Source organism: Macaca fascicularis, chromosome 4, assembly GCF_037993035.2.
Source record: "Macaca fascicularis isolate 582-1 chromosome 4, T2T-MFA8v1.1".
NCBI lineage: Eukaryota > Metazoa > Chordata > Mammalia > Primates > Cercopithecidae > Macaca > Macaca fascicularis.
In genome coordinates, this window is record NC_088378.1 from 151790348 (window position 1) to 151803400 (window position 13053).

The window sequence follows — 13053 nt, forward strand, 5'->3', positions numbered from 1 at the left end:
CTAGAGCTAGGGAGCTGACAGCATGGATTGTTATTGAAGAAATGCTATGACATTTGTGCTAAATGTCACATTTCTCCCCCACAAACTAAAAATAGCATGTCACCATACCCCTACCCCTAATAAAATTGTTGGCTTGGAAATGACATTGATAAGCAAAATGAAGCATATAACCTTTTCTCTCCTTTTCTATAAATGTTTTATTTATTCCTGAGTAACATTTGGTATGTTTTGTAGGCTGAGATCAGAGGGACAAATCAGTAAATTTTACTGCTGAAGTAGTCTTTGCAGTATGGGGCTGTCATTTTTAAAGCATGTTTCAGGCAGGCACTGCTGTCATTTGAGTAGTGATCTAGTGACTGATAGAAAATATCTGTAGAAAGAATGCATGCTCTCATAGTAATGTGACATTTTATGAGCAGTTTGACTGTTTTCATTACTCTGATTTCAGTCTGGGGAAGAGTAAGTTAGAAAGCCAGTGATGGAATATAGAAAGTCTGTCAGGACGAAGTTGACAGGACAAAACCTGAACTTGGGCTGTTGTATTTCACAGGACTTCATGGGAGTTATCTGAAGCCATTTTAAATATCAAGTGGACTTGACTGCTTCCTCTGATCAATCCCAAGGTCACTGGTTTAATTGATAAGACTGTTTGGCTAACTGACACACACTAAAAGCCAAGTTTAAAGCAAGCTTTACGGAGGCTTTGGCTGTATTTGCCTTCATTGCCCCAACTAGGTTTGGTTTTAAGGTGAAGATTTGGTCACACAGGGAAAATTTCATTACAGCAAACTTCATAACTACACTGTTTCCTTTAGAGAACACGGCCCGGGACTAAAGGAAATGGCCATGGAAGCAAGCTTGTACACATGCTAAGGAGGCATCAGGGGTTTTGTTTTTTGGCAAGGCCAGTAAGGAAATACCTGGGTATTTCTGTGAATACCTGAATACCTTGCTGGGTACTCATAAATACCTAACATCCATTCTTTTCTTGCTCCTGGAAGTGTGCTGTTTGGTAACTGCTGCAGTTTATGTGGGAAATCTACAGATCCTCGCCATCACTAGTTGGAATGGAAACGTCCAGGACAGGCCGGGCGCGGCAGCTCACGCCTGTAATCCCAGCACTTTGGGAGGCCGAGGCGGGTGGATCATGAGGTCAGGAGATTGAGACCATCCTGACTAACACGGTGAAACCCCATATCTACTAAAAAATACAAAAAATTAGCCAGGCGTGGTGGCGGGCGCCTGTAGTCCCAGCTGCTCCGGAGGCTGAGGCAGGAGAATGGCATGAACCTGGGAGGCCGAGCTTGCAGTGAGCTGAGACTGCGCCACTGCACTCCAGCCTGGATGACAGAGCGAGCGTCTGTCTCAAAATAAATAAATAAATAAAAAATAAATGTTCAGGACATTCATTTGTTATTTGGCTGCTGCACATTTTGGAATTCCCGAATTACTCAAGATTGATAGATACGATGGACTCACTTAATGAGTCACCTTAGCCAGCTTCCCAGTGTTTGCATCTATGTGTGGCTTCTTTACTGCCTGTCAGTGTAGGCAGTCACTTTCAGAAAGGCCTGCCGGCATCACTCTAAATGTTCAATTACTTTTATTAGCATAACTTAGGGATGCAATTATCCATTCCAAGGCTTTTTTGGGAATGTGAGGATTCATGAGGCTTTAGGATGTATCACTAGCAAATGTTGCAAGACCACTACCTACAAATTATTGCAACCAGATAGGTAAAGTGCTATTTCTACATTGTCTATCACTGAAGTAATTTTATTATATAAATTATCATTTAAAAATGTTTTTTGGGGCCAGGTGTGGTGGTTCATGCCTGTAATCCCAGCACTTTGGGAGGCCGAGGCGGGCGAATTACTTGAGGTCAGGAGTTTGACACCAGCCTGGCCAACATGACGAAACCCCATCTCTACTAAAACATACAAAAAAATTAGCTGGGCATGGTGGTGGGGTGTGCCTGTAATCCCAGCTACTTGGGAGGCTGAGGCAGGAGAATAGCTTGAACCTGGGAGGCGGAGGTTGTGGTGAGCCAAGATTGTGCCACTGCACTCCAGCCTGGGCAACAGAGTGAGACACTGTCTCAAAAAAAACCTTTTTTTTTTTTTTTTTTTTAAGTAAATTACATTTCCCATTCTACTGTAACTCTTTGTCCTCCAAACCTCCAAATGTTTACTGACAGTAAGCTCCTTGAGGTAGGCCCCTATCTTAACGATTTGTATCCCTAAGCACTCAGCAGGCACACAATATATCCTGATATCTCCTTTATAATACTAAAGCTAATGCCCCTTATGCTACAAGATGCAAAACTTCATCCTAGGATAATAAGACTTTTAACTAAAAATGTAGTCTTCACTTCATATAGTTTATTCTTTTTTAGTCATGAATGGTAATCTTTTAAAATTGAAAAGTATGTGTACTTATTTTTGGTGAATTAGTCTATAGTTTGCCTTGTGTCTTGCCTATTACCTCTCCCCTGCAACAAAATTTTATTATTTATTTCTATGGACTTTGTAATCAATATACTATCACTCTTTGAAATTACAGATCATTTAAAACTAATCATTTTCTTCAACTTTGAAAACATAATCAGTGGTTTTTAAAAGCCTGCAGCAGTAGTTACTAGTATAAAAAGAAAAATAAATTCAGAAAAATCTGTAATTCAAAAAATAGGAAAAAATATCTATTTATTTGGAACTCTCAACTATAATACTGTAATTCTGTGCTTTGTTCAGGATATACACAACACTAAGAAATAAATCCTTCTGAATTTCATAAAACAACCACACATTCTTCTGTATATATTCTGTTGTCTATGAATTAGGTTATTTAGATTTTTTGACTAGCTGGTGATTAATACTTTCTACGAGGTTGGATTTTTTAGAAGGATTAATTAAGAATATTTATAAGGTGTGGCAGAAAAGGACAACCCCAAATTCACGGTTCTAGAAGTCCAGGATTTTTACTTCATGGCTCCTCAGTTAAGACACAATCCCTTCCCTTTTGGTTCATTCATAAACACTCCCACCTTCCTGTCTGCCTTCCCATCCCCCTCTGAAACAAAACATTTATTAACTGAAGCTTCCAACTGTGACAGAAATTACAGTCATGTTAATGGTACAGATGGTGTAAAAAATGCAATCTAAAAACATGATTAAAAAACTCAGGAGCTAGGTAACCCAAGTTCATCTCAGACATGGCTGACCAGACATCTATGAGGAAGGAAATACATGTTTTTGGTTAATTAGTTTGCTTTTATCCATCCCTGTAATTAGAACATGCTTTCCCCCTACTTAATCCTAAAACAGTCATTAGATTTAATAAACCTTTCTAGATTGCCACAAATGAGAAAATGAATTAGTTAAAAAGTAAGTATTAAGCTGTATTAGCAATATGATTATAACATTCTGTGAATAAAAATGCTTTTGTTTAATTAAAGACAAAATACATCATTTTATAGCTTGTTGCAAAAGATTATACATGATTTTTTCCTTCTTCCTCATGTTGCTTCATAAGGTAGGAAAAACACCAATGTTGCCTCCACAGATATTATTTTGCCAAATGGAAGTGATTATTAATCATTCTTTCCAGAAATCAACCCATAATTAGCTTCTTCTCAAGTCAAAGTCAAGTCAGGATCCCACAGGACTCAAAAAGAGAGGGTGGCCTTGGTTGCAGGGCACTAACCAGGAAGCTCAGCTTCAATCATGATCAAGGCTCTTGTGAATTAACAATGGACAATGGACACAGAGCTACAAGTTAGCGTTTGTTATTCTTATTATTTCCACCTCTAAGCCTTTGTGTGATGGTCTGATCTCCCATGGAGTCCAGAATGGCCCCATTACCCCTATCATACTCTATTTGCCAATCTCACAAGGAACTTAGTTACTCGGGTGTTACGTTTTGGATGATCAAAGATTAAAACCATTTATTAAAAGAAAAAGCAACATCCTAATAAAGTTGTGGACTCAAGCTTTCCAGGTTTTTATCTGGTTGAGCATTCTTTATACTAAATAAAATTATCTTTTCTATTTATCCAGAAACATTGGGGAAAAAAATGACCTTATGTGTTAAAAACTTGAATTGGTCCTTGCCTGGATTTGGTGATGCTTGCACAGCAAGCGACTACCTGTTGGACTGTAGGTTCTAGGTATTGACTTCCGCCCAACCAATCAATCCCCTGCCTGTGCTTGCTGAAGAAGCCTTTGGTCATGGCATCCATAAACATTATTGCTGATGGACCATGGATATGTGCAGGCTTCCAAAAATGTAGATTTGGATCTGAATCAGACAGGAAAACTGTAGGGGAAAACAGAAGGTTTATTTTGATTACAGAACCGAAGAAATACTGGATAGAAAGGTAAATTCAAGAGTATCTTAGAGGGACCAGTCTATCCTACAAATAACACTAGAGGCTGTCAAAATGATTCTACATGTTTTCCTCCTCTCTCCAATGTTTAACCTTAAGGTCCAATTGGCTCTTTTCACCTTTATTTTGAGCCGAACCTATCTGAATTTGAAGGACAGATTGGAAAGGTTAGGGTCAGAAATAAAAAACACCCTTTCCTCCTGGGCTCTGGGACATGGACTGTGATTTTTTTGGGGCAATTTTTATGGAAGAATGGTACTCCATGAAGATATTAGTTGTTCATGTCAGCCATCTAATTTAATGATTAAATTAATCTTTCCAATTTAAGAGCAGGGAAAAATCCAAGACCCAGAAAGCATGTGTTGGAGCTCAGACAAATGCCTGGTCCCTGATACTCAATGCAGTATTTGACGATGTTTTATTTTACCGGGTAACTGTAGTGCATGCAGTCCAGACCCACTAAGGAGAGAAGAAGGATGTAACATTGGATATTAGCAGTTTAGAAGGGTACAATCTCCAAGCCAGTTTTCAGACGCATTTATTTTATTAAAAAATGTTACATTCTAGTCCACTAGAACCTTTAGGATATACCACTCTTTGTGCTGCCTAGTGTCAACAGTACTGAACTATAGAATCAGCAATAAACCAGCCATGTAATTTTATTTATTTTTTTATTTTTTATTGTTTTAGGCGGAGTCTTGCTCTGTCGCCCAGGCTGGAGTGCAGTGGCACTATCTCGGCTCACTGCAAGCTCCGCCTCCTGGGTTCACGCCGTTCTCCTGCCTCAGCCTCCTGAGTAGCTGGGACTACAGCTGTCCGCCACCACACCCGGCTAATTTTTTATATTTTTAGTAGAGACGGGGTTTCACCGTGTTAGCCAGGATGGTCTCGATCTCCTGACCTCGTGATCCACCCGTCTTGGCCTCCCAAAGTGCTGGGATTACAGGCATGAGCCACCGCGCCCAGCTGTAAATTTTATTTTATTTTGTGGCAGGATCTCACTCTGTAGCCCAGGGTGAATGCCGTGGTGTGATCATAGTTTGCTGCAGCCTTGAACTCTTGGGTTCAGGTGATACTGCCATGTCTGCCTCCTGAGTAGCTGGGACTACAAGTGCCACCAGGTCCAGTGAATTTTTGATATTTTGTAGAGATGGGATCCTGCTACATTATCCAGATTGGCAGCCATGTAATTTTAGACAGAGACTTTGCTTCTTTGGGCTGTCAAGTGGTTAAGGTGATCTGTATGATTCTTTCTAATTACTTGATATCACTCTATTCCCTAACATCACAGATTGCAAATCTGATTTACCATTCTTTGTTGAGATTAACTTGGTCCCCTAAAAGCAGCCAGGAATTAAGAATAAGCTGCTCCTTCATAAGTGAGGTGGAATAAAAGAGGTGTGTGTGAAGATGGGCACTTGACCTAGGGGTTACTAGAGAATTCTAGTTTTCTGAGATGTTGCTAACCAGTTTCACAAGAGGAGGGGAAAAAAATCTTCTCTCATAACAATGTCACAAAGCTTTTGGAATTTTTCTAAGCAGTTACTACAAAGGAGATATTTATTCTAAATGTGGAAAGATCAGTTCAGTAAATGAAGACATTTACTTTATTACCATAATTTAACATTTTTATAGACTTTCTGCTCTTCATCATTGAGAACAAACATGAAAATTTGCACACTTCCAACAGTTAGGACATTGTTCTGAGAAGGAAAATGTGACTGCCTGGAAATAGAGGCTGTGAATCAAGTGCATGCAAATGAGCTCCATGCCACCCAGCTCTGCAGCCCTCCTAGAAACATGTGTAAGACATTATAATCCTGAAGGCTCTAGGCAGCCTAGCGGGACATGACCACCTAGGGCTCAAGCCTAGCAAGCGAGAACTTATTTTGGACACGTCATGAGGTTGAAATCACTTTGTGTAAATCTCAGATTTATAGCAAATAAGAATACTTCAAACAGAAAATCTTAGAAAAGATGTAAAGCTAGGGCACATCCCTTATCTCCCTCCTCACCCCACACTCAATTTGCCTGGTCTCATCTTTTTCGTTTCTGGTTTTTCTGTTTGTTTGTGTTTTCTTTTTGGAGACAAGCTCAGTCTCACTGTGTCACCCAGGCTGGAGTGCAATGGCATGATGATCATGGCTCACTGCAGCCTCAACCTCCTGGGCTCAGGTGATCCTCCTACCTGAGTCTCCCAGGTAGCTGGGACTATAAGTACATGCCACCACACCAAGCTAATTTTTTTTTTTTGGATATTTTTTTGTAGAGATGGGGTTTCACCATGTTGCCTAGGCTGATCTCTAACTCATGGTCTCAAGCAATCTGCCCACTTTGGCCTCCAAAGTGCTAGGATTACATGCGTGAGCCACCATGCCTGGCCTCATCTTCAGTTTTTAAGAACAAACAGGTGATTCAGTATAAAATGTCACAGGAATGCCAGAATCCATTCCCAGTATATGAAACTGGACTCCGCTGACCACAGCACAGTACTTAGCATTCAATAGTTGCTTTAAGAACAGTTGTTCACTTATGTGACTTTACTCTGTTGCAGGGAAAACAACAGTTGCATCTCTAAGCTCTATTGCATTTGACCTTCACAATTCTGTGAGGCTGGCTAATAGGACGCTGTGTAATTTTATGTCACTTTCACAGATCAGAAAACTGAGGATCAAATAAGTCAAATAACTTGTTTGAGAGTTATTTGGCTAGGTGGTGAGATAATTCATAGGTAAAGTGCTTTGTAGAAAGTACTACACAAATGAAAGTAACTAACACGATGATTTGGGCACATATCTATAAATTAAGGCAAAATTTAAAACTTCGCATGGAATAGTATCTCAGTCTTTTCTGAATATAACGTACCTACTAAAATTGTGCTGTTTTTCACCATCCAACTCTCTCTTCCCTTAGCCATAAATGAGGGGCTACTCCCACTTTACACCAGAATGGCAGGCTACTCAGCATCGTGAAATGCACCATTCTACAACCTGAGTCGATCCAGACAGGCTGTCACCGGGTATTCAACAGAGAGCAGCAACATACACAATTACCCTCCTGACTAGGGTCCCTTGAGACACAGGTCTTGAGAATTCTGGCATTAAGAAACAGTGTTGGTGACAATCAATAACCTTTCAGGCTGACTTAATGTGGAAAGAAAACAGCATTAAACAATTATGCTGCACATGAACATTCTATATAACAGTGTATAGTTGATCATTTTTATGGTTTCATAAAAATTCATTTGCTTTTGGGTGTTACAAATACACTAGGAAACTGAAACATCTAATATGGGCAAGGCACCACCTAAAAAATAAAAGCCTGACAAATTAAAAAAATAAAATATCAGTTTCTAACCTACACCACATCAAGTCAATTTTGCTTGAAAACAAAAACTAAGCTTTTGTCTAAGGCTGCTAGTCACCCCCATTTTTCTTCAACAGAAAAATTAACAAAGGAACTTTTGTGGTGAAATGCTAGTATTAAAGGTTTATAGAGTCCTGCCCTACACTCCTGAGACATGTTCATCATTACAGACACACTTGCTTTCATGACACAACACTTAAATGGAAAAGAAAAAAAAAACCACAGACTAGAGAAATGCTCAGAGAAAAACAAACTTTTAAAGATTTGTTACTGTGTGTATTTCTAACTTTCCTAATTTAGGGTATCCTGACTTATGCTATTGGCTGCTTTTATTTTTGATCTTCTGGCAAAATTGTGTTTTTAGCTTCTAAGAGGTGAAATATGACTAAATGAAGTACAAATGTAGAGATTTTTGTTTCACCATCTGAGAATAAGGATTAGGGCAAAGCAGCAAATTAACTATGTTCCCTACATTTTGAGCCTGATAGAATGATTATTTGGCTACATGCTGCATAGATCATGCATTCTTCTCTGTAACAAGGCAAATTAGATATTTATGCTTCTATTCCAAACAAAGCAGACACACTGTCTGGCAGGATTTTTTTCTACACTAGTTAGAACTCTTGTAAGTAAAGCTTACGAGTTTTATCACATGGCACTTCAACCCTGCTACACATAAACAATCTTTATGAGGGTCATACTGTTTCTTACTTTACAGTCAATAAATGTACCACTACCATTACCATCTTCAACTTCTTCCAATAATTGTAAAAGTAACGTTGCCTTGCTTGAATTGGCACACAAACTAGTTCATATTTACTCTTTAAGGTTGCAGTATTACATTTTGTATTTCTCTTTTTCTCCTAAAGCATTCTATTTGTACTTTGGTCCACGCTTTTGGTTCAAATTGTCAACAACACTGCTCATGTCTGAATCTTCATAATACCTGGCACTATGCTCCTCTTATTCTAGACACGTCGGCCACTGCCTCCCATAACCTGCTGAGTTGCTGCCAATGAGGGTCCTTAGCCTATGAATCCAGCCAGTCTCATTTAGTTCTTGAGCTCATCATCATCAGAATGGAGGGTACACTGGCGGTCACCAGTCCACCAGGAGGTAGGTGCTGGACTTAGTACCATAAATTCTGCTGTTTGGGTAAAAACTGGGCACCCCAGATTCTATGGTGTCCCAGTCTCCTGCCAGACTGGCTTGATCCAGATGAGCAGATTTTTTTTTTTTTTCTTCATATGGCAGCTCTGGCTAAGTATTATTGCCTTACCTAGAATGCTAGTCACTCAGAGAGGACCCTGTCCTACCTGCTTGCCTCTATCTCAAGTAAGCCATCCTCTTGCCAGGAGGGGAGAAAAGCAAGGAAAGAACTGGCAGCAAGTTTCTGATTCTTTGGCATCTAACTTGGAATCTGGTACAAAACAGAGTCACTGCTGGGAACACCTAGACCAGTCTGGTGCACAGTACTGAGGACCAGCTATTTAAATGTTTTTCCTTCCTTCTTTTTTTTGGAAAGAAAAATTTCAGATCCACCAGGAACCAACTGATTTATAAGATATGATAAATATTAATGACTAGAAAAAATGGCATTAAAGACAAGCACCAAAGTTTTCAGTATAAGATTTAAGAGACACAAAATTATTCTGTCAAATTTCTAAATGCTTACTCCAACTTCCGTAGTTACCTCATTTTGGGTCAATATGTTTGTGGACTGGCTGGGTCCAAGCTCCAAACTTTGAACAGTGTTGGCTGGGTCCCTCCTACTACCATATCCCACTCACAGTCTTAAGGGCTACTGAGCGAATAAAGCCTGAGCTAACCCTCTTATGTGGATAATTTCTCTACCCCTTCTTCCTACCTCACTCCTAAGGTTTCTTCCCCATCCGTAATGCCAGTGTTGCTTCATGCCAAGACTCTTCCTTGGCATAAAGTTATGAGGAATACACAGTGAATGTCTGTCAAATGAACTAATTCCTGTCTGACAATGTCACTGATTGAGTCATCCATTCAAAAATTATTAAGTACCCACTATGTGTCAGGCACTGAGTGAATTGCTAGGACATACACCTTATTCTTAAGTAGCTTTTAGTCTAGTGGGAGGACATGAAAATAAATAACCACAATTCACTGGGACAAATGTCACGGCAGAGGGAAGCACAGAGTGCTTATTCCAGATATTCCAGGCTGGGTTTGTGAGAAGCAAAGGTTTCGTGGAGGTGCCTGGGCTGAGTCCTGAAGGATAAAAAAACATTTGCTAGAAGAGAAAGTAGGTCAGGAGCCTAAGAAATAAAATCTGCAAAGATGTAGAAGTAGACAGAGCTTGGCATGATCCAGAACGAAGTAGCTCAGTAAGGATTAAATATAGCGTGCAAGGGGGGAGTGGTAAAATATAAGGCTTGTGTAGTGATATGGTTTGGCTGTGTCCCCATTCAAATCTCAACTTGAACTGTAACTCCCAGAATTCCCATGTGTTGTGGGAGGGACCCAGGGGGAGGTAATGGGTCCCGTGCTGGTCTTTCCCATGCTATTCTCGAGATAGTGAATAAGTCTCATGAGATCTGATGGGTTTATCAGGGGTTTCCGTTTTTGCTTCTCTCCTCATTTTCTCCGGGCGCTGCCATGTAAGAAGTGCCTTTTGCCTCCCGCCATGATTCGGAGGCCTCCCCAGCCATGTGGAACTGTAAGTCCAATTAAACCTCTTTTTCTTCCCAGTCTCAGGTATGTCTTTATCAGCAGCATGAAAACAGACTAATACATTTAGTAAGCAGGACAAGTTTTTAAGGAATCCAGTGTATTTTAATGCTGAGTGCTAGTGATACTGTGAGCACAACAATGCTTTGCTGTGACAGACTGTGCTGTGCAACATTTAGGATGTTTAGCATCTCCGGCCCCTAGGAGCGTAATGCCAGTAGTACCACTAGCAACAACCAACCCCTCCCTATTTCCATATACCCCCTTGATAGAGTGACACCAACCCTGACTGAGAACCTCTGGTAGATAGATAATTTGGTCAGAAAGTGGACAAGTCTCTTAAAAACGTGCAGTGATACTAGTTTGACTGAATTAAAGTTTTATCATAAAGGTATGCCCAAGGCAGGTGGGGAGGACATCAGCCACATCCAAGGTGTGTCCAAAGAAAACCACGTCTGGCTCCTCTAGTGTTTGCATTTGGTCTCAATGCAAGTAATTTGCAAGTAGCTTTACCATAAATACAATTCCAGTTGGCAAGAATTTACTTAGAAACTATTATTCAATGTCAACTACTAGCCTAGGTTCCTTTAAGGATGTTCAAAGACATAAGACATCGTCCTTTCCCCTGATAAATGTACAGTATAGTTGCTAAGATATAATTAAGTGAGCACACAAGGCAGTATATAATCCAGTGTTGGACAGTGTATCATTCATATGTTTCATGGGAGCATTTAGCAATTAAGTGAATTCCTCTATATTACTTCTCCTTGATCTTCCGTATCTACCCAAATCCTCTATCAGAACAGTACAACAAAGAAAGAAGCAAAAAGTCAGCAGAAAGCTGAGATTATCAACAATTATCTGTGCGTTTTTGCAGTCTTTCCCTTATTAGGGATTGTGAAGAAAATACCCTTGTAATTTACCTGAGTGGAAAAAAGATATTTTTGCTTGTAATATATTGTCTTCATTATTAACAAGATTTTCATTTGCTTTCAGATATTTTCTAAAAGTAAAGACTTTAAAGAAAGGCACAGTAGGGTGGGAGCAGTGGTTTACATTTGTAATCCCAGCACTTTGGGGGACTGAGGTAGGAGGATCGCTTGAGCCCAGGAGTTTGAGACAAGCCTGGGCAACAGAGTGAGACCCCATCTCTACAAAAAATTAAAAATTAGTTACATGGTGTTGCGTGCCTGTAGTTCTAGCTACTCGAAAGGCTGAGGTGGGAGGATTGTTTGAACCTGGGAGGTTGAGGCTGCACTGAGCCATGTTCACACTACTGCACTCTAGCCTGAGTGAGAGAGCGAGACCCTGTTTCAAGGAAAAAAAAAGGAAAGGAAAGGCACAGTAAAACTGATTTTGCACTGAAGGTAGAAGTTATTTTCCTCTACCTTTTCTTGCTCTTTAAGTCTTTCTTGGGACATGTTGATGACCAGGAATAACCATAGCTAGTAGTTCTGCTGTAAGTAACATCCTCTGTTCTGTTTCCAATTCCCTTCCTTGATGACATTGTGCATTTTACCGGACGACTTGGTCACAAGTGAAATGGGCCTCTGCCAGAAGGGAACAGTTTCCAGTGATTTGTGGATCTCTTTGGTGGGTCAGAAGTCATCAAAAGTAGCCACTTAAGGCGAAAGAGCCAATTAAAAGCAATTTTCAGGGACTCCATAATTGACATGTTCCAGAAAGTCTGTTGGAAAACAGAAAGGTTCACTAACACATGAGAATCAACAATTAGTAGCTAATACTTTGGCTTAAATCCCATCTCTTCTGTTAAAATGAAAATAGCCAGGGAGATTCTCCTATTGACCCTTTTCAATAATGTATATCTCGTAATGGACGTGCTTCTCACATTCTCTCTTGAAAGCAGGCTTGACTGGATGACTGGAGACAGTGCGAGGTCGCCGAGTCCATAAGCAGCAAGAAGGGCACACAGAGGGGGAAAGGAGAAGCTCACTGCCGGAGGAGGCAAACTTGACTTCACAATGTTCTCTGGGGTGGGACCTGACTTTGACCCCATGTATATAAATGGGCTTGACTGAGTTAATCCATGCTTATAAGTGTCCAGGTGCTTGTGTCTTATGGTAATGTTTTTTTTTCAGTTGCCATTGAAAGATGTGAGAAACGAAACATGAAAATATTTAATAATTCAGCATTTCCAAGTGTCTAGACTACTGAACATATTATCCAAGAAATTATTTAGAAGAAAGGGAAAGGAAATAGGCGAGAGATCTGATGAGTACTGACTATGAATCAGTGGTTTTCAGAGTTTTATTTCTCACAGAGTAGATACTATTTTCCCTGTTTCACAGATGACAAATGTGAGGGTCAGATAGATTAGGAAACGTGCCCAAAGTTTCACAGCTAGTCAATGAGAGAAAGCATTTTCCAAGCCAGGTTCACTTGGCTGCAAAGCACGCACTCTTTCTGATACACAGCATACTGCCTAGATGTTTTAGCACATTTGGATTACAAAAATGTTAGAAATAAAATTATGTTTGTGAAAGGATGGGCATTTAAAAAGCTCTGGGTTGTGGTTGTCTGAAGTTGAAATTATAAAATGATAGTTCCCCCCAGCACGCACACACACACACACACACACACAC

The 13053-nt window shown here is 40.1% G+C and overlaps 1 protein-coding gene across 4 annotated transcripts in view; it reads right to left on the bottom strand.

The window, feature by feature from the left end:
• Nucleotides 1–13053, bottom strand: part of CDKAL1 (CDKAL1 threonylcarbamoyladenosine tRNA methylthiotransferase) — a 713545-nt gene that overhangs the window by 81458 nt on the left and 619034 nt on the right. The window contains exon 14 of one of the 4 annotated variants that reach the window (XM_065544371.2): nucleotides 11839–12137. The exons of the other annotated variants lie outside the window; for them this stretch is intronic. Coding sequence (XP_065400443.1) covers nucleotides 11982–12137 — 156 coding nt within the window. The 3' untranslated portion in view covers nucleotides 11839–11981. Of the gene's footprint in view, nucleotides 1–11838; nucleotides 12138–13053 lie in introns of those variants that run through there. 4 annotated transcript variants of the gene reach the window in all.